Genomic DNA, 27186 nt, shown 5'->3' with positions numbered 1-27186 from the left:
CCGGCAATTATAGCATCCAATGAGAAACGAACAGATAAGGTGAATACGACGGGCATACCATACGTTCAGTCTGAACTGTTTTTTCTCCCTTACATACGGCAGCACTGACCCGGCATGGCGTCCGTAGGTAGCGCCACGGATGGTCGGGTGGAATAGGCAGACAACGGATTTTGTTTACCGGCAACGACGAAGGCGACGACGTCGAAAACTGCTGTCGGCCATTACTGTTGCAGTTGTCGTACTGTATACATTGTATGCAATTTTCAGTGTTACAAGAACTCTTTTTACCAACAACCCGTTTTTTCAATAAACGCATCGACAGTCACTCTTAATACATTTTCACGTCAATAAACTTTCGAAACGTCAGAATGACTGAAGACTACTTTTGGGGTGAGTATGATGACTGCGTGATAACTTTTTGCACGACGTGTGCCAATGTTATAAATATGGTCGCGCACTTCGCACGTTTCATATTTTTTTCGCGTTACTTCCTCACGTCTACACCGATGAAGGTTGTATGCGTTTCGCGTGGTTAACACGTTTTCATAAATTTTTATAATCGTCAACAACGCGCGATTTTTTATCCCTCAAAGTGGCCTCCCAGCAAACGGCCTAAAAAGTCACATGGTCCGGGTAACCCACTCTTTGTGTATGAAAATATTTTCCCGGCGAATAAATTGTTCATCATTGTTCTCATTGTCTGCGTTTTCAATCGAAAACCGTTCAGCGATATCTTAATATTTTATTTTTCACCTCGTGCGTGACTTAAAATCTATTTCCGTTTCTTCCCGATGGATGTGACTTGTGTCGTCAATTAAACTTTTCTATGTTTTGACGCATGCCTGCTAGATTCATACATCTCTTTCGTCTATATGCCTAACGGTGCGCACTTCGATTTTCACTTGTACGTTCTCTCGTCAAATTACGTTGTGCTTATATAAGAGAGCATGACCCATGGCCGTTACAAGGCGAAAGAACCACCTCCGAAGTCGTCTCCTATCTCGCGCACCCGATTTCTCGGTTTTTTATTTTGGCCTCGCTACATGGCTGCTACCACAAGTAACAACGATAATTTGTTTGGCCCGAGGTATGGTGCAGTGCTAATTTTATTCACCAATAATTTAATCAATGTTTGAGAATTATATTGTATATTAAGGGATGGCTTTAAAATGTTCTTTTTGTGTAACAATAATAATTTATTACTGTCCAAACAATTTATAGGAGTTACTTTGGATAAGACTAAGGCTACCGAAGTGTGGGATCCTGATGTAAAACCAGATGCCAATGACAGTTCTCATGTTTTCCGGGGTGAACATACTTTGCTTGTCAAACAGGTTAATATTAATTTTTTTTTCGTTATAATTTCTCCAACTTATCTTTATTTAATTTTTGTAGGCTGTTCTTGGACCTGAAGTACCTGATGATGAAGTAAATGTAATCGAAGTGGAAGCAATGGGTTACAAGTCTGATATTAAGTTTCCTGTTGTTGTATTGAAAGGAGGTACCGGTCACAGTCAATGTGTACTTGATCTTTTATTCCCAGACCCCCCAGTTACATTTAAACTTGTAAAAGGCAATGGTCCAATCCATCTATTGGGAAATCACTCAGTTGGTAGTAAGTATTAATAAGCAATGATTATTTTTATTCATTTATTTAACGATGATGAATTATTTTTGGGTAATTTGCGTCTGATTAAAAATCTGATGAACCTTTTTTCATTTCTGAGCTAAATTTTTAAGATTTAAATAATTTAAATATTATAATTTAATGGTTATTAAAAATAAAAAAAAATTTACTTGGAGTAGCTGGTGAAGGAATGGCTGATGAAGAGGATGATGATGAAATTGATGAAGAATTTGAGGAGGAAGAAGAAGAAGAACTTGAAGAAAAAAATAGTGTATGTAGAATCCACAAAAATTTTTAAAGATGTATTATTTTTACTATATTATTTTTTATAGGTTGATGAAAAAAAACGTAAAATAGCAGCCAATTCTAATTCAAAGGGCGGTAAAGCAGCTAAGAGGCCTAAAATTGATAACGAAGTTGGTAATTACATTTTTATACTAAACCATCTAAGATATGTTGCAGTTAAGGGGATTGGAAGCTGTGATTTTCTGCTTTGTCTAACACACGTGGAACATACAAACGCCTGATAAAAATTAAAGTACTTCTAGTTGCTCGATTTAAGATATGTAAAGATTTTTGGATTGGTATACAAGTTAACTTTGCATCGGTCGAAACATATTTTAAAAAAAAATTGACAAATTTATACAATTTTAAGTATTTATTCTTATCAAAATATTGCAACAATCAAAAAAGTACTTTGACCAATGCAAAGTAAACTTGTATATCTATTAACACATCTTTATATATTTTAAATCAAACAACTAGAAGTACCTAAATTTTTGTCAGGCGTATTGTATGTACCACGTGTGTTAGACCAAGATAAAAAATCAACGCTTCCAATCCCCTTAAGATTGTATAAATTTTAAAGCTATTATCACACAATGATAGAAAAATTAGGTATATAGTTTCCGTAGTGTATCAGTAGTTAATGTGATAGTAACTATCAACGTATTCACGATATATCACTCATGATATCTGGATAGTAACTAGCGTTTTACTATCATTGTGTGTCTGTGGTTTAATTTACTTAACCTAAAATTTATTTTTAAATAAAGTAGTTTTTCCATTATTCTAGTAAGTAATACTTTAGAATCTTCAGTATTAAATTATCCAAAATTCGAAATAATGATGCTAGACCATCACTAAGGTCCTACTTAATGTGACTAAAAGTAGAGTAGAATTAAGTTTATCGACAAATTATGTGGAGACTATAGGCATACTTATAGATCTGAAATCAATGGACTGCTATTAATATTTTGCTTTAGTACTGAACTTTATGGTTCTGTGTCAAGTATACTTGTGAACAATAATAAAAAGTTCCAGCCTCATCATTTTTCTAATGATCCTAGTTTCCCATGAAACTATTACCCCTTGGTTTAGAGTGTCAAATATTTTCATTGTGCTATTTGTTCTCTCTGATCTAACACTTATGAATCTACACATTTATATCACATATGATTATTTTACAAGTTGAATGTAAGAACAAGTTACAATTAACATATAAAGCGTACCCTCTCTATGATAATAATATATATTTATGGTTTCCAGTGATGATTTACCCATTGCAATATTTATGAAATAATAGATATAAAAATTCTGATTTTGTTATTCAGTCTCTTAGAGATAAAAACTAAAATTATTCCATATTTTAATTTAATGTTTTGATTAAAAAAAGTCAAAAATAATATAATTTTTATTTATTTCCAAAAAAAAAAAAATTTCTATGGCCATTTTTTGTTGAATATCCTTTTTTTTAGCATCTAGAAAAATGCTAATTATTTAACAAAGTGTTATCAACCATGTGAAACATTGTGCGACAGCTCGTACGTCCAGCTGAATGCTTTCAGTGTGCCTAGTTATAATCATATTTTATTTCTTCAAAACTAGAAAAAGATATTAAAATATAATTTTAAAAATTCAATTATTTCAGAAAAATAAATTCTACAAAATGGCTATAGTGAATTTTTTTTTGGAATTTAATAAAGAATATATTATTTTTGGTAATAATAAACTATCTTTTATTTTTTTTTTTTTTTTTAATAATTACATTAAAATGAATTTTAACATGAAATGATTTTAGTTCTTATCTCTATGAGCCTTATAATAAAACCAGAATTTTGAAATCTATTATTTCGGGAGATATCCTAATGGGTAAATACTCGCGGGCTTATATAGTTCACTTTGATGAATAAGTCAATTTCCTAATATTAAGGATAAAAATACAATATAAGGGTTTGGATAATATTAAAAATACTGCGTAGACTTCTGTAAATCTTCTTTTTGTTTCAATTATGTATCATGTTGTAAACCTAGTTAGTACATCTGATGTGCTAATTTATTTATTTATTTGTTTCAGATTAATTAAACTTAACATCAGGCTTTAATGTTCCTGGATGTGTAAATTCCAAATGAAACAAGAGACACTGTCCTCTGGTGTTAATTTATTTAACAATTAAGGTTTTTTAATTTCAAAGTGTTTTTTTTTAGTCTGACCTTCTGTAAGTAATAGTTAAGACATTTAACTTATAATAAGGCTATCCTATCTGTTATCTGCATATAGAAACATCCAGAATATTGAAATTTCTAAAATTATATATTCATAATATCTAATGTATTTTTTTTTATTATTTAAGCCATCCACTTATACAATATAAATTCAATGTCTTGTTTTAAATTCATATTTTTTACCCCATTCACCTTAATTTGTTTATTTTTAAAATAAAGTTACATATCCTACAACTGGTTTAATGAGTAACATGTTATATATGGTGAATCATATGCTGTAGTACAAAATTTTGATCCGTTTCTAGTAATGAAGTGGCATCCCACAAACATAGTATCTTCTTTCATGTAGCAATATACTAATGTTGCTGTCTGAAATGTAAAATGTAATTTCGAGATATGTTATCATTAAATATTAATTATTATTACCGTAGAGCTGATTTTCCAAATTCTAATCCATGAATCTTCTGATACGCTCAATAATAAATCCACATCTTTGGCTGCTGACATTGATGTAATACATCTAGCGTGTGCAGATATCTGGATTATCATTGGTAGCTGATCTTCGGCATCTCCGTTTATAAGTTTGACAGTTGGGTCAAATATACGAATCGTTCCACATCCATAACCTATGGCCATTAGTCCGATTCTAGTCATTTCTGCTGTAGTGCATGGATGTCTAAAATATATGGACTGTATTATAAATTATAATGAGGTATCTAAGGCTCATTAATATTGAACAGTCCTTCAGATGTGTTTATTGTTAAACGTGAAAGTGGCAAACGGTGCACAGTGCTTAAATATTCTTTTGTTTTACCAACCCCCCAAAAACTCTAGATCTTGCAACAATCATCAATTCTCCGCAATCAATTTGTGAAAGTACTGTACAACCGGACTCATCACAAGACACCAAATTATGTTTGTAAGACGACATGTCTGTAATAGGTGACCCGTGAAACAGCTTTCGGTCTAAAAACACCACTTCTCCATCTTCATCTGGTCCAAACACTCTGATTGATCCGTTACTATTACCTGTACAAGTAGTTAAGTGTTATAGTCTTAAAAGGATTAACACTTAATCCACGTACCAACACACAAGTAAGTGCACTCAAATGCCGCTATCCCTTTTGCATATTTCTCCTTCATATTTTTGTCCTCACAGTTATGAGTATATATGCGTTTGAACTGTTGGTCACAATCATAAATAATAAGGCCTTCTGAACAAGTGACTACTAGGCAATTTATGTAACCAAGTGTGCACCAGAATATCTAAAGATAAGAAAATACCATCATACTGGTTTCAGAATTGTATGTATACGGATTTCCAAATATTTAAAGACATTACTGATATTAGTAAACTAAGAAATGTGTTAATTTTAATATAAATAATTATTATACTTGAGAGTCTGGGTCGTTTTATTTTCAGTCAACGAAAAATTGTGGTATTCTAGTATCGGCTAGGTCTAGAGGGATCAGGGAATCAACTTTAATGATATTTGGATTCGTTAAGAAACGAGATACTCGCAAACCGCATGTGTTATCTCAGTCTTACAAGTGCATAACATCGAAAAAACTGTTTCGCGCGGGAAAGAACCAATAAGTCTATAGTTATAATTAGGGCCAACGCTTGTATCCATTGGTTTATTTTTATTGATTGGTTCATAAAATATCTAGTTCATAGTGTTCATACCAATATTTGTATCATAACCTAATGATGCTGTATTGTGTACATGAAATTTTATTTTGTATATTTTTATAGCATATTTAGACTCTCGAAGTACAATAAATTAGTTTGTTTCACTCATTACTATACATGACTAATACATTAATCTTAATCACTAATCATGAGTGTCAACAATTATGTGCCGTTATATTCCATTATCTTACCTATCGTAATCGTCAGACATGGCACATGGATTGTGGTTTATACTTGTGCGGTGCGTTGTTACTAAATTATTTTAAAATGTCGAAAATGAAAACTATTAATACCACATAAATCATTGGCAATCATTGATATTATGGAATATTAAATAATACATATATAAAAATATAAATCATTAAATTAAAAATAAAATTTGTTCTAGGGCATATAATTGTTGGCCCTAGATATAACGAAGAGACCAAATTTTCACAATGGAAATGGGATAATTTTAACTATATCATAAGTTACTGAAGTTTGAAAACTTAAGAATATCAGATTTTTAAAAGTACTATAACAAATAATAACGATAGGACACACAAATATTATCTTCCATATTGAGTGTTAACTTTTGATGTTTTTATTAGGAGTACAGACTGAGTGGTTCTATACCACACTAAACAGTTTTTACTATGTTATGCACTTGAAAGACAAAAACAACAAATTCGGGTATCCTGCCCTGGCTGTCCTATCAAGTCTTATTACTTAGTAAAGTTTTGAAGCTCAGTCAGGTATGAGTGGTATGACCATAATATGAATGTAATGGATTATTCAATTTAAATTTATATTTTACCAATAGATACTGTTGTTTTGATATCTATTCTCATTCTAAATACTCTCGTTATTAATTATTTAAAATTGTTTACTTGGTAAAAATGTAATTCTGGTTTAGACATTTTCACGTGGCATACCAAAATAAAATGTACTGATTGCTGAAATATATTATCCATATTTATTTTTAGTCATGTTTAATAACAGAATTTAAAAGTTTAAAATTAAGTTCAAATGTAATACAACTACCTCCTCACTACACATTTTTAATATCTTTATAATAATAATAATGATAGTAATTTAATTAATTATTGATTATAATATAACGTTAAACTTTATCGAAATTTTTACTCTTATGTGGGAAAATTTGACTCAAATTCGATAGAATATTGATGCGTTTTTCTTATGGTAACCCACAATTTTTGTTTGTGAAAAATGCTGAGGAATCCCTTTTTTATCTATTTACTTTATTTTAGACAAAAACAAAATCCAATTCTGTGTATGTCATCATTAAACTAACTTTTAATACATAACATATTTTCAACGATCAGATAGACAAATTGTACTTCGTACATTTATAATTGATACAAAAAATGTATACAATTAAACGTAATATAGTATAATTTCATTTTTTTTCCGATTTACAGCATTTTTTCTTAAGAAAGCACAATGGCGTCGTGGATTACGTCTAGGTACCATGGAAAATTAGTAATTGGGTTGAAAGATTCCATAATTTTGCCAGTTGGCTTAAAACTTAAAAAAAAATTCCCCCCAGATCCGAAATTCAAATAACACTATTTTAATTATTGTTCTTTATGTAATCATTTTACTTGAGTGACATCAGTTTTCGTATCGAGACAATACTGTGGAACGTCGGCTGCGTTATCCCCGGAATTTTCTGTATCTATAATGTGAACCGTTTGCCGGTCGATGATAGCATAACCGTTCAGCGGTTTTTGATATTTGGATACGTTCACGGCAACGTTGTTCGTGACCGCAGACACAGTACCCTTGACGAAAATTTGTTTTTCCTTTTTGTATAACATCTGACGTCCGTAGGTGCTGGGTAATACCACGTGCATTTATGAAATAAATCTAAGGATTAACAAGTTATTTTAGTCAATGAGAAAGGATTACCAAGTCGGCAAGGTCATAGGTCTCTACTAGTTATTTGTCCACAATCATATTATATTATCATGTAGGTGCAATTGTTACAGAACCTAAAGCAGTAGTAGCTGTGCAAGTAAACGTAAACGCAATCATATGCAAACAAAGCCGGGAGGAGGGTTGAATAAAGTGTTATGATTATCTAATGTAGATTTCCAAAAATCTTACGATCGATTCGACATCGACAATCGCTCATGGGCTCGTCTTAGCCCTGGGGAAGTGGAGAATTTATGGAGATGCACGTCTTGCCACTTTGTTTTATTGTGATAAGATAATGATATTGTTATCGGTGTTACCGATATTAAAACTTAAAATTATGAGAACCGTCTCGGGAAAAACTATAAATAATCCTAATTCATAGACATATTAATTATTAATATGTCAATGTCATTATTTCAATAGAATATGGAATATAAAAATAGCAACATAATTTGTAATAAACCGACAACCAATTAATAGGTAATAACTAATAAGTAATGATCATATAATATTAACTATTAGATATTTAGATATTATATCCGTGTATGTCACATTTAATTTGTCGTCACGCAGTTCGACCGAAACTTGATATTATCACGCGCGGTAACACTGTACGTTATTTCTTTTATAGAGAATATTATATTCATTATACTCTTTGACTTGAATACCAAACTGTGATTTCAATAATACCGAAGACGGTCTTCGCGAGTTTCATTGTTGATCACAACACGTTTTTCGTACATAACCTCGAGACTTGTCCCGTAGTTTGTTGTTCGACTTGTAATTTTTTTAACGCATCGAATTCGAGTAAGTAGCTTAAAACGTTAAGTCATTGGCATATTTCTCTTAAAAACGTTAATAATTCAAAAGTGACCAGACTTTTAAGGGTACTAACACTTGTGTTGTATTGCAGGAAACATGCCTGAACTAACGGAAATCGATGCGACGAAAAAGGTAAGCTTTGAGGAGCCCAAGAAAGATGCTGCGGACAGTGACAGTGATTCGAGTGGCGTAGATGTTGCCACCAACAAGGGTGGTGAAGGAGCTAGTGGTGTCACTGCAGAAGACTTATCCAACAAGGCCAGACAGTCGAGAGGCGAGAAAAAAGCCAGGAAAATCATATCTAAACTTGGTCTCAAGCAGGTAGATTATAAAAATTATTTTTTAGTTATAATGCTTGTTATTTATCAATCTTCAAATTGGTTTTAGATTCACGGAGTGAATCGAGTGACCATTCGTAAGTCCAAAAATATTTTGTTTGTTATCAACAATCCGGATGTCTTCAAGAATCCGGCGTCTGACACTTACATTGTTTTTGGTGAGGCCAAGATTGAAGATTTAAGCCAACAAGCACAAGTTGCAGCTGCTGAGAAATTCAAGTCTGCTGATATGATGCCAAGTGTATTGGACAAAGATGGTGCATCCAGGCCAATGGTCAGTCAGCCAATCCAAGAAGAAGAAGAAGAAGAAGGAGAGATTGATTACAAGGGAGTAGAAGAAAAGGATGTTGACCTAGTTTGTGCGCAAGCTCAAGTTACCAAGCGCAAGGCTATTGAAGCGCTGCTTAGAAACCACAATGACATTGTCAATGCTATTATGGACTTGACCATGTAAAATTAAGATACATATATAACGTTTTAAGGGAGAGAATTATCATTGTTTATATTTTAGACTGATAATGAGATCCAATAATAAATAAGCACATTTACTACATGATCTTTTGTAAAATTGGTTATTTCCTTCACGTTATTTGTATATACAATATATTGGTGTAATACAAAACTTTCTCTGGCTACAATATTGAGTTACTTTATTTACAGCCTTTTTAAATATGCGTTGATTTATTTTATCTCTTATTTCTGCTATATAAGTATTAATGTCTTTTAAACTTAAGTATATAATATCATATAATCAATTTTTTTAGTGTTTGTTAAATTTCTTTGGAATAACTTTAAAATAATACTTTGTGTTTGATTGACAGTCTTTCAATAATTTTGGTTTAAGTTACACATATTAAAAATGTTACTAATAATATTAATAAAAATAATTGTTAACTTCATCTTGTTTGAATTTATTGTCAAATAGCTATGAAGCAACAAATAAATGTGTCCTAAACACAACATTTTTTTTTTAATTTCACAATTCATCTCATACACAAGTCAACTGAATGATTTTGTATGAAAATACATAGGTGTCAATGAGTATTCATAAAGTCTAATATAAGGTTAAATTTCCTGATTCAATTATTTTGTTTCTACATAATTCTATGAACATTTGTTAATTAGATTTCACAGTCAAAAGTAGAACAACATTTTTATTTGATAGTAAATAGTAAATTTATATTTTACAAGAATTACAAATGTATATCTGTTATATACATTTAATAACATTAAACATGTATGACCTATAACAAGAGGCACTAAATATGCACATTTATATTATTTATTTAACAATATAACCATTTTTAATAATATTTAACATTATCAATAGCGTTTATAGTTGCATAATGCATTTATTATGTAAATATTAATTATTGAATTTATTTAGATGAAATAACAAACATACAAGTTATTTTTGAAACAATATATTCAAAAGCTAATATTATTTCCTTGCATTTAAATATATGATAATTATATTTTTATAAGTACAATAGAATAGATGCATCATATAATTTAAGCCATATACTCTGTGTCCTGTTTTTATTCTTTAAACAAAATAAACTAGGATAACAAATAACATGACTAATGACAAAACAAGTAATAGTTTAATAGTTTTGTTGTTGTTGTTTTTTTTTTTAACAAAAAATATACGAAAATAAAAATAAATGGACGTTTTAAAAAATATTCATAAACTAAAATTAATATTACAAACTAATGATGTATAATATAATATAATAAAAATAATAATAGTTATAATCTAGATATTATAATATAATTATATAACTGTATTCATTAATAATAATTAGCACTTGATAGTGTTATTTGGAGATTTCTACCATCCATAAATTATATATATACAAAAACACAAAATAGTTAACACTATATAAAGAAAAACCACTCACAATCGAGTAAGCCAATCTAAAATCACAGAAAATATGTATTATAAATAATACGCTTCTTTTTATTAGAACACATAATAATTAATAATATATAATTTATTTCAATAAATAATTCTTATAAAATGTATAGTAGCGAAAATAATAGCGTAATTTATCGAATACGCGTGTCGTCGTTGTGTCATGTCGGACAACCGCTGGACGAACGATTTTGAATTTGAGCCCACTACGGATAACGAACCATAATCTATTATTAAAATTATGAAGGTAAGCAATAGTAGTGAGGTTTCGAAAAAATAACCATTCGAAAAGAATAATGAAAACCAACCAAGAAAAAGAAACTTCACATCACGCTTACCGATATGTACATAATATAGTACAGGTAAAATACAATTCGATAACATGATATGACAAACTTTTGAAATGAAAATATAAAAATGTAGAAACGACTAATATGGACGATCTTAGATTTTTTGCGATCGATGATAGGATAAACAGCAGGTATATGATCGATAGCCGCTGTTGAAATATTTCATATTGTTTGAGATTGTAACAAGGAATTTAATTTTCGAGGTATTAAACGATTTAAGGTATCACGGAATAGATGAGAGGAGTAAACATTTTCGAACGGTCCGTACATTAGATTATAAGTGCAATGAAATACTGTCTAATGTCTATCGCACAACAAGTAACAATAATAATAATAATAATAATAATACTATTTGTAGGTGTCACAGTTATACACAATGATAATAAATATAATATCGTATGACGTACACCGTACACGTAGATGTAGACGTATGTACTATGTATAAATATTTTATCTATATAGGTAATAATCACGAATAACTTGTATAATATTATATTCTACCTACGCGGCCATTGTACAGTGTACCTATTAAGTACATCCAAACAATCTCTTGAGACTCGAGAACGATGGCATAATATATTATTATATTACAGGATTTAGGAATGTGTAGCAAGGCGTGCCCGAGGAGAGAACTATTGCACACTGAACGAGTGTGTATAGTGCGTAAACATGGCGATGGCAGATATTGGCAGGCAAGCTAAAAAATTAACAATAAATTATAGGTGACTGGTGAGGGTGAGAAGGGGAGGGTAAAAGTTAATCTAGAGGAATCCCCATTGTCACTGTAACATATGGCGTGTTTATCAATTGGTGATTAAGACACAGATTTGAGATTTTTGTGTTGTGGAAGTCTACGGATCAAGACGAGATTCAAAATATCGTGTTGCTTTAATACATTGACGCAATAAGAGTTTATATTCTGAGGGGAGATACTACTCATATTATAACAAGACTATTAATTAAAAATAATCCATAGGGAACTTATATCTAAATCGAAAGGAATATTTTTGTAGGGGCTGAGGAATAATCGCCCCCTAGTTGCAACATTGTCTACACGAGATTTTTAAAGAAGTGGATTGTGCCCGGCGTCTAAACAATAGAAATGTAACGAACACTCGCAAATTCAACGATAAAAATTTTTTTTAAAGAAATGCAGTATTCACGTTTAGACACTCATTGAAGTATTATAATATGTATTATATTCCATCATATCTATGTTTTGTCGTTCATATACCAATCTGATGACCATCCGATCGGCCATCAGATTAATTCGGAAACCTACGGATAGTTTAGTAGTTCTGGTAGTAGTAGTAGTAGTATAGTAGTATTAGTAGTATTACATTAATTGTATATAATATTAAATATAGTAGTAAGGTATTACATAAATGCACCGTATAAACGTATATTATAATAATATATACGATCTCATCAGTCTTATCGGGTTCGACTATACACACTGTATATATATACAGGTGCCGGTATTTTTTTATACGATTTTAATATTATTATATATGTTACGCTGCATCGCGAAGAAACTGCCGACGAAGCCGGAGAAGAGAAGATAGATTGTGAGTGTCGTCGTCATCTTAGATTCGCGCTTCACTTGGATGTTGGCTGGCTTTCAAACCCCTTCCGGTCCAGCGGACGTCTTCTTTACCCGGCAGCGGAGAACTGCTGTTGTCGATACCGTTGGTCTTGGAATGTTGAACGTTACCGACCACTACCAGAGCAGAAGCTATCGCCAGGCCTGAGTTAAATAACAAAAAACGCGACAAATATGATAATTTAAGTAAAACTAGGCACATATTTTACCTTGTTGAAAAACGGGACATTATTATATATTGGCTAGGTACTGCAATGCTTGTGGATTGAGAGATAAAAGATATTACACACCTTGGGAATGGTGAGATTTTTGGTGTAAGGAACCAAATTAAGAAAATACATAGGCATTTTTAGACGTTTAAAGCAATAGCTTTCCACAACTCGAGGTTTGAGGCCTTGAGGGTCGTCAGTTTTATCAATTGATGTTAGGTACAATAGGTACATATTTTCTACCTTCTACGGTTGCAAAAATCATTACTGAGCGCTTGTGAAATTATTATTTTAATTTACTAAAAAAAGGATATATAGAGGCGAGCCAAGCCGAGCGATTTTGACTATACAGACTGTACAGTTGGCGGATTACAACTTTCAAACCACCAGCTGCGAGCTGCAAGCTGTGGAAAACTAGCTTGGGTTAAGATTTAAGAACAAACATTGGTATTATTTTAGACTTTTCTACGATGATCAGTTTTTTTTGTCAAGATATGATAATATAGAATTCCTTGTCTTTGATCGCGATAAATGAATCACTATAAAACCTGAATAGGTAATAAACTAATTAACATTTAATAATATGTCAGGCGTACCAGAATATCCATGTGGTGTGAATCTATCATTGCCCGTTGGCTGTCTGACGAGCAACGTTAATACGGCTGCTCGATTGCCGGCGCAAGGTTCCAAGGCCACTGGATTTGGTACGTCCTGCAATAATGTAGTTTTTTAAGCACACGTTTTTTCATACAACTGAGTTATAATAGATATAATCATAACTTACGATTTTGCGTTTTCTCAAATTGCTCGAAACAGAAATGGTCGGTATTTGGTTACCGTGAATAGCATTGCGTTTTTCTATTTCCACCTCGACCACCGAAAACGGTCTGCTGGCCATCTGTTCCATTTCCACGAACATTCTCTACGCGTAAAAATAACAGAATATAGTCTAAAAATTGTTATGCACTGTGCACAGTGCATGATGCACTTATATACACACTCGCAGTTCGACGACATAACATCGCGGTGTTAAAATCGTATTGGCTATTTTATAGATTTAAACGGATTACCAGTATATTAATCATACATTCACACACATTTTTATGATTTTCTTTTTTTAAAGTAATAGAAATCGCCATATTTAATCAACTTAAAAATAAATTTATGTATAGTCTGTGCTTTAGAGCACAAAAAAAAAATGTATTATAACCTGACAATGGGACTATGTGAGATAAGAAGTCAACTAGTAATAGCATTACGTTGTTTTTTCTGTATATTTACTTACAAAGGAAAAATCTACATCTGGTTTCTTTTCAGTAGTTGCCAGATTTCCAGGAATAGTACGAGAAGCTAGATTTGATATGAATTATAAAAGTCAAGGGAACTGAGATGAGAGTTTATTATAATAAAATTGTTTATATGTAAAATGATATTGTTTTTGCGTAAATAGTTTTAATTTTTAATTTGTGTTTAAAGTAAAATTGGTAATGTATGGTGGAGAATGGTGATAGTACAAAGGATTTATTGAACAAAGTTTGAATTTTTTTGAGATAAGATTTATCTTGGAGACAATATGTGCAGATTTTTATAATTTACACAAAAACGATAAGACCTACCTGTCTCCTGCGATACATGTCGTATTTCTGTTTGAGTTTCCACAATATGGCAGCCACCAACAGTAATAGCAAAAAACATCTGAAATGTCATTACAAAAATCCGAGGCAATGAAAATGATAATAATAACTGCAGAAGCTAATGCAATCAAATGATACATACGAGGAGAATGTGATGAAAAACTGTTGGAGATTTAATTTTGGATACTGAGAAAACGATATCTGTATCCAGAGCGGAGGTTTGAAGTCGTAAACATAAACATAGAATGTTGTCAGCGACATGTTGTCACCAGTGCCAAACATGTATTCAGATTTCAAAAACTTAGTTCTGAAGTTTGTGCAGTTCTGTAATGGTAGTAGCATCTTTTCTGGCCCAGATGCTGTAAATATGAAATATATTAAACACACACTATGAAAAAAAAAATAGTTAAATGAGCTGTTAATTTTGAACATATTTTGTTGCGGAAATGATGGGCCACACTGCCACAACCCAAATAAGTTTTGATGCCGCAGCCAGTGAATACACCATTTGATTTTAAAAATCTAAATACATATTATTTTATTTTTTTTCATTTTTTAACTGAAACATACCAGGTCTGACAGTGATGTTCATCTTTGCCATCACTGAACAGGTGATGCTAAAGTCTGCATCAACATCAGACTTTGAAGGTGAATTTTGAAAATTAATCTGTGTAAACCTCAAATCATCTTTCTTAGATAGGTTGAACGTGAATTGATAATCAATCGTTAGATCATCTAAAAAAAATTCAACATTTTGTAATGCTTGAAATAGTAAATAAGTGAAGTATATAGGGAAGTGTGAATTTATATATAATAGTGATATTTGTTTGTGTGATATACAAAACTAGAAATTTTACTTACAGAAACAGGAACCGTGATTAGATGGGTCTCCAAGATAATGGTTATTTGTGTCACATTTTTCACAGTTATCTCCAACTATCCCTTTCGTAGTACAATAGCATTTTCCATTCTCTTGATTACAATGATTACCTTGATTGTTACACCGACATTCTGTAAAATTAATTTCATAAAACAATTTAATTATTTTTACTGGCCCTTATGTGTAAAAAAAAAAACTTATAATAACAATTATGAAATAATCAATTAAACAAAACAATTACCTTTGCATTCACCACCATTGACTGGGTTTCCATAGAATCCTTTAATACACGTCTCACAGTTTTGACCTTCAGTGTTATTTGAACACGGGTGTATACACACATCAGTATTGTTCATACAAGTGCTGTGACCATTGCACTGGCAAGCTGTGTAATTATAAAACAACTTAGCATTAGTATGTATAAAACTATAGAAATTGATAACTATAAAAAGAGTTCAATGAATTCTACTTATTATAATTCTAATGATATCTATTTAAAGCCTTAGAAAGAATAAGGCTTGTTTAAGTATTACCTATGCATCTATACTACAATAGGTACCACTTTGCAAGTGGAATAATTGTTTTTATAAATATTAATTAATGCTTAATTTGGTATACTAACTTGGGCAATGAGTAAAGTACCATTTATTTTGAGAACACGATTGGGGTGGTGTATTGCCACCAGCCATGCATGAACCTAAACCAGTACCCGAACCGTCATCACACCAACCACACTCTGGATCATCTCGACAGTCAATGCAAGTTCTATAGTAATTGCACTGTGAATTACCTGAAAACATTTGCTGATTTAAAATAAAACAGAAACTCTACTTATTGAACTTAAATGTATAGCAACTTTTTAATTTTTGTAATAAATTAATATTTTTAAATTACATTTCACAATTTCAAATAAATAATTATAAATATGAATCTTAAGTTTTACAATACCTAACATTAGACATAAAATTATATCAGGAAAAAATGTGGTATGTGACCATTACTTATTAGTTATCAATCATTAGCATTAGCAATTACTTGTAGCAAGCTGTGACTACATAATAAATACCAATATTCCATAATAATACATATAGTGATGGATGGTAGAAATAGCACGCGACAGCGTTATATTAAATATATATATTATCGAGTAATTATCTGTTTATAAAGAACTATTTGTATAAAGATCCTATGCTATATAATATTATCATAATATTATTTCATTAATTCATAAGATTAATTTTTTATTTATCAAACATTACACATTAGGGCTTGGATTTATATGTAAATACATATTTTTACTGTGACTTGATAAATTAATTTAGGTAAGTCATAAATTAATTTCAAAGGATTTCTAATAAAATGAACTATATTTTATTTTACATATTTTTATATATTTCTCAATAATTCCATTTTTTCCTACATATCTGGACAACTTGTTCATTTGCTATATTTTATTATTAAATAATAATTATTAATTGTATACAATTGTATTTTTCAATTTTTTTTAAAATATCTCGTGTTTCAAAAGTAAAAAATAGTAACAAAATAATACCAATTATTAAACTTAATCTAAGGTTGATATTTGTTTATTATTTATGACTTCAATAAATGATATATAATGTTTTATTAATATGTGTTTGCATTTAAAACACTGACAGTGAGTCAGTAGACCTACATTAACAAACATTTAGGGCCGTTAACAAGGTAAAACTTATACACCTTTTAGATCAAACAAATAATGCTTGAGAAAAATTTAGCTGTTTGTTGGTATTTTTACCATTTTACCCTATTTTATCAACATTAAAACACACCAAGTAGTCGCATCTCGCTCATCCATATTGAACTTACTATTATTTTAGGACTTGGTCATATTTTCATAATAATTATTTGAACAATAGTAATGAATTTACAGAATAACTAATAAATCATAGAGCCTATTACTATTCTACATAATTTCCTTGATCCTTTGATTGGGGATCATACATACTAACCTGGTGTAGTTCTACAACGGTGCTCATCTGTTGTCCATTCTCTGCACTGACCATATGGAAATGAAGATGTATAAGCATTTTTGTCAATGCATCGTTCATTATTCTGACACCAAATGCATTCATCTTTTGTACAATTAGTACACTCAGTATAATGGTCACAAACGCTTTCACATACATCTGGTGACTGTGTAAAAAAGATGGAGTTAATAAAACGTATTTATAAAACAATAAGATTTTGGAGAAACAACTAACAGTAAAATCTTGAATCATAGATTTGTTTGTAATTGGAACACATATAGGAACTTCAATCTTGGAATTCCAATGACATCCAGTATGGGTAACACAATATTGACAAGAATGAAGATGGTTACAGCGCATATGGTCAGCATTTTCATTAGTACATTGATAACCAGATGTTATTGGCTAAAAAACATAAAAATCATTATCTAAATATTCTAAATTAAACATTAAGATATAGGCACAGATCCAGGAGGTCCCCACCTTAAAAAATTGTATTTATCTGAATATCGTTATCAAATCATTTTTAGTGTTATAAAATGTAATGCACTAAGCATGTTATGTTAACCCTCTTTTATTTTCAATAACACAGTTATTCAAAGTCAATTTTTAGAATTATTAAATAAATATTTTTAAATTCTCAAAATTTGTGTGCTACTTAAGAAATGTCTTAAGGAGATAAAACTTATAGTTTTTAAATGAGAACCTCCTTTTTCTACTGTAAAATTATTTAATGGATAATTTTTGTGACACTGTTAAAATTTAAGTATAATTATATGACATAGTTCTATCATCAAGTACTTACACGTTCACTACGATATGGGACATCATCTCTATTCATTGTAGTGCATTGTTCTATATCATGTACACAGGAATTTGATAATGGGCACCAACCACAGCGATGAGTGTGAACGCATGATTCACATGTAGTTTGCCGCTTGCACTGATCAATAATTCCAGTAACTTGAGACTTACTCTCTTCTGGACAACGGCTATAATTTTTATTTTTTAGACAAAAAATTTTAATATTAAATAAGTTAAATGATTAAGAAGGAACATATACTTTTATTTGTAATTTGAGATTAAATTGATATTACCTGTAAGTTGATTCAAAATCTATACTGGGTGGAATAACTGGGATTTCTGAAAATGGTAAGCAAATGGCTTTTTCGTTATCCCAGACACATTTAACACCAAAATGACGACTATTCAAACAATTTGTTATCATATTATTTGATGAACAATTTCCAGGAGAAAATCTAAATACAAAAAAAAGTTGTATGAGTCGTCATCAGTAAAAATACTAAACATTTTAAGTAGTTTGTGTTTCTTACTTGAGAATATCATTTAGCATTTGGCCATTGAAACCACCATAAATATACATGGATTTTTCAAATGTTATTGCTGAATGACCAAATCGCATGAGACTGGTGAATAAATTTGAAGGCAATGCCATTTGAGTCCAAGAGTCACAATATGTATCATAAAGTAATGGTTGTGCAGTATAACACTGACCACCAGATGAAACCAAATTTACTCCTGTATCATTGTGTATGTTTCCACCGTATATTAACATTAAACCTCCAGTAGGACTCAACATAGAACCACTATGTAAAAATCTACCACTAGGACCATCACTCATTAAATACCTGTAAATAAAGAGAAATATATCAAAATTAATTTTTTTTTAAGATTACTTTTTATGGGATGTCTAATTATTGTTTCAAAAACTTGCAAGGATCCTATATAGTAGTAGTTACTAGAAATCATATCTATTTGTCACCTTAGAGAGGTTTTTTTTTTAAATTTATCGCCAAATTAATTTTATAAGTATAATAAAAATAAAAAATGTATTGAAGAAAATAAGAAGTTTAACCAATAATATTAATTACCATGTATGTGAGTAAGGATCATATGCATAAAGTTTTGAAGATAAAGCCGATTGTAGAGGACTCATTGACACATAACCACCATATACAAGAATACGTTCTGTCACAGGATCCCAAGCAGCACTGTGTCCATATCCACCCTTTACTGGATAACCTTTAGTCTTTACAACTGCCCATTCTCTAGTACCTAAAAAAAAACATTAATATTGATTTTTATTCAATCAAATTAACAGATAAAATAATTTTATTACTATTAAATATTTATATTTATTGATGACTTACCAAAATAATATTCTTGAACAAAATTCATAAAACCATAAGTAGGAGAATGTCCAAAAATAATAATCATTCGTTCTGTTACATATCTAGAACCAGATCCAGACGAAGTAGATTGTGCTATAAATGAAGGAGGTACCAATGTCGCTGTATGACCAGCACTACGTAATGGTCCACACAAAGCCTGATTTGTAAAGCCAATGTTCATAAGGTTACGTTCACATGAACCAGTATTGACCGTGACATTTTCCCAAGACTTGGCACTTATGTCATAAGCCCATAATTCATTACAAACAATACCGTCTTCTTTAACTCCTCCATAAACATATATCTTATCCTACAAGCGATTGTAATTTTACATGAAAATATATTTAACACTGTTGAATAAAACAATATTATGGTTTAGATCAGAGGTTCCCAAACTTTTCATACTCGTGGCGCCCTTTTAGAACTGAAGTTTTCTCATGGCGCCCTTAATAAAATTTGAGACCTTTTTTTCACCGTAAAATATCGTTGTTTATTTTTAGACCAGATAACATAGTCGGAAGCGAGGCACAGCCGCGGCTCCTCTGACAACAAAGTTTGGGAACCTCTGGTTTAGATACTAAATATACATACACCAAATAGAACAGACGAATGTCCATATCGTATGGTTGGTGCTGTTTTGCTTATTACATGAGGTGTTTCCCATACATGGCCTAACATAAAATAAAGTAAAAAAAGAAATATTGTATTTCATTATTTAATGTAAATAGGTAATTTAATAACTTACCATTGAAATCATAAACATATAACATATGTCCTTTTTTAAAAGACTCTCCTCCTACAATATACATAGAGTCTTGCCATACGACTGCTGTATGAGATGCAGATCCTTGGGGAACAAAATCACTTGTCTTCAATAATTCCCAGTAACCATGTTCAGCTACTTGGCTACAGTCATCACCTTAAAAAAAAAAACAATTACCAATATAGAATAAAATAAAAAACTGAAAAATTAATTTACCTTTATATTTTGGATGGCAGACACAGCGATGTTGTTCTTTATCACATACTCCATTGCTGGCTGTGCACTTATTTGGACAAATCGGAATGTGGCAAGCTTCTCCAATAAATTGGGCATCACAAGTGCATACAGAGTCTAGACAAACACCATGTCCAGAACATTCTTTAGAGGAAGTTGTACTTGGACATGTATTTAAACTGAAATATTTTATACATTAGTTTTTAGTCTTATTTTTAATTAAATTCTAAATTTACAAAAGATAATATTTTTAATATATAAATTTAAAAAAATTATTTAATTTTAACATTTTTCATAAAATAATATTGTTACATAATAACTTTTATGACAGAAGATTTCTAAGGTAAAATTAACATACCTGTAAGAAATATTAAAACCTGACAAATTATAAGCAATATCGCTATAAAAATGTAATAGCGCAAATCCGGAATGGGCAACTATTTCTGGTACACTCTGCAGAGAATAATCTTTTGAGTACATAAGACCACTGAAAATATACATTAAAATTACATTTTAATATTTTTAAAACATTGTTTAAATACAGTAGAAATAATTAACAAGTCCCAAGTAAAAAATAAGTGTTTTTTGTTACTATACGGTTAAAATGAGTCTTCATTGCCAATGGAAAAGTGGAAAAATTAAACTTACAAATTTTCAATAATATAATAATAAATTATATATATATAATATACTCTCAAAGTAGAAAAACAACGATAATTATTGTAACCAATTCGATCAGAAAGCAAGATAAAATATCATAGAACATAAATGTTCTAAGATAAAACTAAAATTTCGTACATTATTAATTTTCAAATTGTATTTTAGAACATTTGTTTTAAATTTTATCCTTTAGGTGTTTGCAATTTTCTTTGTTATATTTTGATAATTGTTGAGCTATCATAGTTACACTAGAAGCTAATAAAAAAAATATATATTGCTGGATAAAATTTTAAATGTGAAACTAAATAATCACGGTCAATGCTAAGACATCACTGTATATTGGCATAAATCCATAAGACATAAGACCTTTAGTAATTTTTACTAGTTTAAATTTATATATTTTTTTTTTTTGTCAAGTTTTATAATATTGATCACCACATATAACTCACAAAGGCCTAGTTCAGAGGTTTGGACGCCTATTTGGCAGAATTTCTAGTGGGCACTTGTAGGTTTCTGCCATGCCAGGTGAGGGGGCCTCTCTTTCCAGACAGCGTGAACTGCCTGGAAAGTGATGCTGCCCGTGATCAGGATTTGAACCGGCGACGGTGCACGTTGTAACCGATGCCTTAATCTGCCCGGACACTACATCCCCCCAATAATATACTTTGATTTTTGCTTATTTTAGCTGATATTTTGCTTTAAACATACTCGCTGCTAACAAATATACTAATGCATAGTTGTACCTTTTTTTTTCTATTAAAAACCAGGAACGGCTGGAAACTGTTGATCACAATACTGCCACCCGTTCCTGTATCGTTGATTCAATGTATATTTATACCTATATGTAATAAACTATTTCATGGATTCATGTCAAGATCTCGCATTTACATGGTCTAACCAGTATTTATTTATAACGTAAGCTCATTGTAGTGATTTCAACTATAAACGGATTTTTTTAACTTTAAAATAATACTTGCCTGTAAACACCAAGTAGTGGAGAATGAACACTGTCTCCATCATATATATATAAATGATCCCAACCGCACTCAGTAATGAATTCTTCAAAATGCAATCTGATGGTGGAATTAGTGGAATTTCCAGCTTCTATAAGCCAACTACACTTCACATCCAATGAGTAGTTACCAATGCCATCAGAAATAAAACCAGAAGTTCCATTTAATCTAAAATAAAATTTAACTTACTAATAAGATACATTTATCATCAAGCCACATATTATATTGAATAAAAGTTAAAACATAATTATTATAAAATCTCAAATGGAAGTCAACTTTCAAAGGATTAAACTAAATATTATTCAATAGTTTTTGTTTAATGAAAATTATTTAATTTCAAAATTTTTAAAATAATTCTAAATAATTATACTTCTTTTTTTTTTAAATTATTATTATTAATGAAATTTTAAACAGGACATTATAATATCTTGAAAATTATTGGAACTGACAATTAATAATTATACAAATAACACTAATAGTTAGAAGGTATTAATAACAGCTAAAAGACGATACTATTATATATAATTGTATAATTAAAAACCATAAATAAATTAAAACTGAATGTAGAATTTTTCACACTAGGGTAAACTTAATTTGTCAAAATTTAACTAATACATTATGGTAGAAAAGAGAGTAGTAAAATAATAAGTTATAGTCAATGTTTGGTGGTAATATAATCAAAATTACAAAATTACTTTTGCAATGACTTTATAATAATTTCATTATATTTTATTTAAATTAACACAACATGTTATTTTCTACATTATGAAAATAAGTTATGAATGTAAAACATGTATAACAAAAACTAGGGACTAAGATATTTGAGAAAAATTAAAATTCATTAAATAAATAAAATTTATTTACGATTTTGAAAGTTTTATATAATAATGAGCAATATTATTAATTATCCCTGGAATCAATACACATATATTTTGTTCATTTATAATATTAAGTCTGAACAATACGCCTGGATGATCATTATTATACTTATACTATTATACAATTTATATAATAATTAATAGTATTAGTATACCTACTACATATTAGTCATTGTGAACTGATTTTAAATAATTTTCAAAAAAATTAAATTTTTTTTTCATTAGGTTAATAAGAATTCAACTTCTCGAGGTCATTAGTCTGTAAAAAATACAAAGTACTGGTCCTAAAATGATGGGAAAATATTATGTTTAACATTAGAGGGAATATGTGAAATATATTCCCTTATAGTGTATTCATTTTTGGTGTTCTTTTTGCATCATTGATGGGTATCCGAGAATTTGTCTGGAGCTGTTGAACTTTGGACATTCTAAACAACTTTATATATAATGCCCTACTTTTTTGCTGAAAAAGTAATATAATGTAATAAAAATAAAGCAGAGTAACGTGAATGTAACGTTAATGTTCAAATAAAAATATTTAATGATCGAGTAAAATATTTTTATTATTTTTCAAAAATAGTTTACCCAACATGGGCTATTGATTTTAAAAGATAAAAATATGAGTTGAAATAGGACTGAATATTGAATTGTGAGGAATGAAAAGTTAGCAACCCTTTATGTGATGCTAAAATTGACTAATTCAGGTCAGCAATCTGTATTTGATGTATAAAATATTATCATAATTACAATTTGGTAGTTTTAAATAAACAATTATGGGTAAAAAAAATGGAAAAATTCCCTACAGAAATAAAAATGTATGCGTTCGACTCATAACTATTACAATATAAATAATTTTATAATTTATTATTAAAAATTGGTACTTTTCGGCTATCGTACCCCAACGGTCGGCCGGCCGGCCGACTGCAGCGGCGTTTGGGATATACTGATTCCGTTCTCGTACCCAATTATATTTATCTCAATATTGTCAAGTTTCATTGCCATACGAATAAATAAATAATTTCCAAAAATATAATTTATTTTAATAAAATAATATAATATGAAATTATATGAGTACAAAGAAATTATAATAAAATATGAATACCAATAAAGTATAATAAAACATCAATACAAAAAAAAATTATAATAAAGTACCTATTAATATCAATACAATATGGATACCAAAAATATTATTATAAATAAAAAATATTTTTATGATGGAAGCATTGAGATAAATATAATGGGATATGATAGCGGTATCGGTATATCCTAACCGCCGCCGCAGTCTGCCGGCCGACCGTTGGAGTACGATAACAGAAAAGTACCTAAAAAGGTTGTTGATTATACTATAAAATAGAAACATTTTGAACTTTATTTGTTTGAACTTAATTTATGTGCATTTTAGTATTATTCAATATGACAAATATTAATTTTATATCAAAGTACTAATGTCCACCCTGCAGCTATCATAGAAGGTAAAATAAACTGATTAACTTGATAAACTCTTCATTTTTAGTTAGAATTACTCTAATGTATGATAATAAATACTTTTTGATGACAAAATCTAGGCCATAGCTACAAAATATCATGAACATTTTAGATGCAAATGTGAAACTGATACTTATGAAGATGTAATAAAACCATAAAATTCATCGAGTAACATGTGAATAGGTTGACCCACATTTCATAAGTTTACTAGACTTCTTCACCGAGTCATAACACAGAAACTACGGTACTAGTACTTTATTTGGGATGGTAACTCACTTTACTTTTCCACCACAATATTGGCACTGAGGGCCTTGCCATCCGTCATTGCACAGGCACGTTCCATTCAGGCAGATGCCATTGCCACATTCAACGTCTTTACACCGGTCCAGTGAACATTGTGCTAAGGATGCTAAACCAAAAACGATTACCAGTAGCAGCAGCGGAACGAAATTGGTAGCCACCTTAGTAGTCATTGTTGGAGCAATCCGTTTCCGTCGATATTTGGACTTGAACAGGAACAGAAACATGTCAAACAAGACATGTTTCATGACGTGCAAAAATCGTTGCGTCTGGTCCAAATTACCGAATTTTGGACAAAAGCGAATTTGAGTCTCTTCTTTTCTTTTTCAAAAACTATTATTAAAGTTAATAGTTTGTGATGTTTATATTAGTAAATAATATTACTCATTATTATTATTGTTTACTTTTTTTTGTTAATGTCCCAAATTTCGATGATCTTGTCGTCGTTATCTCGCTCCGTCACTCTCTAATCACATCAGCTCGTCGTCTCTGTCACACTCGCACACGCAATCAGAAAACACGGTCGTCGCCTGACAGACACTAGCCACCATCAACCAAGATCATAATAATTATTATGCAATTACGGATAACCGTTGTCCGTAGTCCATACTCTGGGATGAAAAAGCTAAACGACAGGCTCCCTGAACCCCCAGTTAACTCAAGATCTAAATGATACGAAAAGTAGTTTTATAAATCTTTGGGATCTAGTTATCAGTGAAACTAAATAACCATGAGGAACTAGTTGACTATAGGAGAATTAGTTGTCATGGGATCAAAATTACCATATTGCAATAGTATGCACTAATAATGCACTATGCATATTATTTTGTATTTTAAGTTAAAGAATAATTTATGGAAATATTTATGAAAAAAATAATACAATCAATATAATAGTTTTAATTCTTTTGAAGATTTCAAGTTTTTTTAGAAACGCATAAACCCGTGTGTCACCCCGGCGTCAGGCACCATGCGTCACAGCTTTTCCCAATGGTTTTAGTTATTTTGTTAAAATAAAAAAATATTATTCATATTGATTTGAAAGTTTTTGCCGTTATATATATATTATTATGCGATGACATTTTTAAAATACTTTGATTAAAATTAAACTTTTTATACTACGAACCTATTTACGCCGTTTTATAATTTATAGTACCTATATAGATCGGCTACATCAATTTTATCTTATAAGAAATAACAGACGTATTGGCTGTAGCACAGCAGACATAACTTTTAAGCAATAATTAGCTGTTATTAATTCAGTAACACTCATAGATATTATCTATTATGGTGACACCGAGTTTAGTAAAAACAGATGGTTCCATTCTAACCAAAGCTCAACCACCCACCCATTACATCATTTAAAAACTATATTGTAAAACTATTTTAAACACCAAACCATGCAATAACAAATTTTATTAAACAAATAAACATTTTATTTTATTGCTTGTACCTTTTTCAAGAATAGTTACTGTTTAGGGTTCACAAAAAATTTGATTGTATATTCGCAAGTTTGAATACAATTGTCAATTATCATCTATTAATTATATAATCAGGCATGTTCTGACGAAAAGATTAATAAACGTAGATGATAGAATATAGAGACCACGGCTTCTAGCTAAAGCCGTGATAGAGACTGCTGAGATTGGGTATTTTTAAGGACTTAAGGTATCTTCGGACCTTCGGTACATTCCAGTTATACGAAAATACTGCTATTATGACGACTACCTACCACAATTATAGCCACGGACTAAGATATAGATATAAGTATATCTTAGTCCGTGATTATAGCTGAACGATATATCCATGTGCGGCTGATTGAATCATGTTTACTCTCCTAAATACAATATTATTAAATATAAAAAAGGAACAACAATTTATTCAAATTTTTGACGGGTGCATTAGAAGATCCTCCAAAACGGTCAAAACTTTTGTTTTATAAGTATTGAGGTTATTACACGAGGTATTGAGACTTAAAGATTTTGCTAAAAATATATAATCCCACCCCCTCCCAAACCTAATTCCTAATTACACCACTGGATGGGCATACATAACTCTGGTGAACTTGAAAAAGCTGGGTTTAAACATTTGTAATAAAACCACAGAAAACGCTATGTAGATTCTCAAACAGAAGCACATACTTAAAATTTAGAACGTCT

General features: G+C 30.4%; 4 protein-coding genes across 8 annotated transcripts; 2 read left to right on the top strand and 2 right to left on the bottom strand.

The window, feature by feature from the left end:
* Positions 1-166: 166 nt before the first annotated feature.
* On the top strand, positions 167-4366 carry LOC107167242 (nucleoplasmin-like protein). Of its 4 annotated transcripts, none has more exons than XM_015516209.2 (6): positions 167-390; positions 1222-1334; positions 1396-1615; positions 1807-1898; positions 1960-2043; positions 3984-4366. In XM_015516209.2, exons 1-6 carry the CDS (start codon positions 369-371, stop codon positions 3990-3992), a joined length of 540 nt encoding a protein of 179 aa, XP_015371695.1. In that variant the 5' UTR covers positions 167-368; the 3' UTR covers positions 3993-4366. The 4 variants fall into 4 exon arrangements, with proteins under 4 accessions (XP_015371695.1, XP_015371694.1, XP_015371693.1 ...); XM_015516208.2 differs by having other exon boundaries at positions 1960-2047; XM_015516207.2 differs by having other exon boundaries at positions 1804-1898.
* LOC107167241 (WD repeat domain 54-like) lies at positions 4233-8053 on the bottom strand. Its single transcript, XM_015516205.2, has 6 exons — positions 7935-8053; positions 7430-7694; positions 5218-5398; positions 4951-5161; positions 4559-4808; positions 4233-4501 (listed from the first exon to the last, which is right to left on the bottom strand). Exons 2-6 carry the CDS (start codon positions 7679-7681, stop codon positions 4361-4363), a joined length of 1035 nt encoding a protein of 344 aa, XP_015371691.2. The 5' UTR covers positions 7682-7694; positions 7935-8053; the 3' UTR covers positions 4233-4360.
* A 339-nt stretch (positions 8054-8392) lies between these two features.
* Nacalpha (nascent polypeptide associated complex protein alpha subunit) lies at positions 8393-9543 on the top strand. The gene is made up of 3 exons (XM_015516187.2): positions 8393-8552; positions 8659-8888; positions 8955-9543. Exons 2-3 carry the CDS (start codon positions 8664-8666, stop codon positions 9357-9359), a joined length of 630 nt encoding a protein of 209 aa, XP_015371673.1. The 5' UTR covers positions 8393-8552; positions 8659-8663; the 3' UTR covers positions 9360-9543.
* Positions 9544-10516: 973 nt separating this feature from the next.
* dsd (attractin-like protein dsd) lies at positions 10517-25683 on the bottom strand. 2 transcript variants are annotated; one of them, XM_089227223.1, is made up of 23 exons: positions 25435-25683; positions 25007-25363; positions 22332-22535; positions 21053-21181; positions 20677-20873; positions 20443-20616; positions 20289-20368; positions 19677-20007; positions 19398-19581; positions 18840-19154; positions 18603-18764; positions 18311-18497; positions 17740-17910; positions 17488-17671; positions 16119-16286; positions 15738-15881; positions 15478-15627; positions 15187-15351; positions 14759-14975; positions 14599-14677; positions 13767-13904; positions 13579-13693; positions 10517-12917 (listed from the first exon to the last, which is right to left on the bottom strand). In XM_089227223.1, the coding sequence occupies exons 2-23, from the start codon at positions 25276-25278 to the stop codon at positions 12757-12759; spliced, it is 3927 nt and encodes a 1308-aa protein (XP_089083349.1). In that variant the 5' UTR covers positions 25279-25363; positions 25435-25683; the 3' UTR covers positions 10517-12756. The 2 variants fall into 2 exon arrangements, with proteins under 2 accessions (XP_089083349.1, XP_089083348.1); XM_089227222.1 differs by having other exon boundaries at positions 25007-25683.
* Between the last annotated feature and the right edge of the window lie 1503 nt (positions 25684-27186).

This window comes from Diuraphis noxia, unplaced genomic scaffold (assembly GCF_037042655.1).
Source record: "Diuraphis noxia isolate RWA-SAM2 unplaced genomic scaffold, SU_Dnox_SAM2 contig0004, whole genome shotgun sequence".
NCBI classification, from domain to species: domain Eukaryota; kingdom Metazoa; phylum Arthropoda; class Insecta; order Hemiptera; family Aphididae; genus Diuraphis; species Diuraphis noxia.
This window is presented reverse-complemented; position numbering and strand designations above follow the sequence as displayed.

What these genes read in the sequence shown, in the direction of transcription:
- LOC107167242 (XM_015516207.2), top strand. Translation starts at nt 369, where the DNA reads ATGACTGAAGACTACTTTTGGG. An exon ending in GACTGAAGACTACTTTTGGG is followed by an intron (nt 391 to 1,221) that starts GTGAGTATGATG and finishes AACAATTTATAG; the next exon opens with GAGTTACTTTGGATAAGACT. An exon ending in AACTTGAAGAAAAAAATAGT is followed by an intron (nt 1,899 to 1,959) that starts GTATGTAGAATC and finishes TATTTTTTATAG; the next exon opens with GTTGATGAAAAAAAACGTAA.
- LOC107167241 (XM_015516205.2), bottom strand. Translation starts at nt 7,681, where the DNA reads ATGCACGTGGTATTACCCAGCACCTACGGACGTCAGATGTTATACAAA. An exon ending in CGAAAACTGATGTCACTCAA is followed by an intron (nt 5,399 to 7,429) that starts GTAAAATGATTA and finishes TCTTATCTTTAG; the next exon opens with ATATTCTGGTGCACACTTGG. An exon ending in TTTGGAAAATCAGCTCTACG is followed by an intron (nt 4,502 to 4,558) that starts GTAATAATAATT and finishes TTTACATTTCAG; the next exon opens with ACAGCAACATTAGTATATTG.
- Nacalpha (XM_015516187.2), top strand. Translation starts at nt 8,664, where the DNA reads ATGCCTGAACTAACGGAAATCGATGCGACGAAAAAGGTAAGCTTTGAG. An exon ending in CTAAACTTGGTCTCAAGCAG is followed by an intron (nt 8,889 to 8,954) that starts GTAGATTATAAA and finishes AATTGGTTTTAG; the next exon opens with ATTCACGGAGTGAATCGAGT.
- dsd (XM_089227222.1), bottom strand. Translation starts at nt 25,278, where the DNA reads ATGAAACATGTCTTGTTTGACATGTTTCTGTTCCTGTTCAAGTCCAAA. An exon ending in ATGCTAAATGATATTCTCAA is followed by an intron (nt 18,765 to 18,839) that starts GTAAGAAACACA and finishes TTTTGTATTTAG; the next exon opens with ATTTTCTCCTGGAAATTGTT. An exon ending in GAACATCACTGTCAGACCTG is followed by an intron (nt 14,976 to 15,186) that starts GTATGTTTCAGT and finishes TCATATTTACAG; the next exon opens with CATCTGGGCCAGAAAAGATG.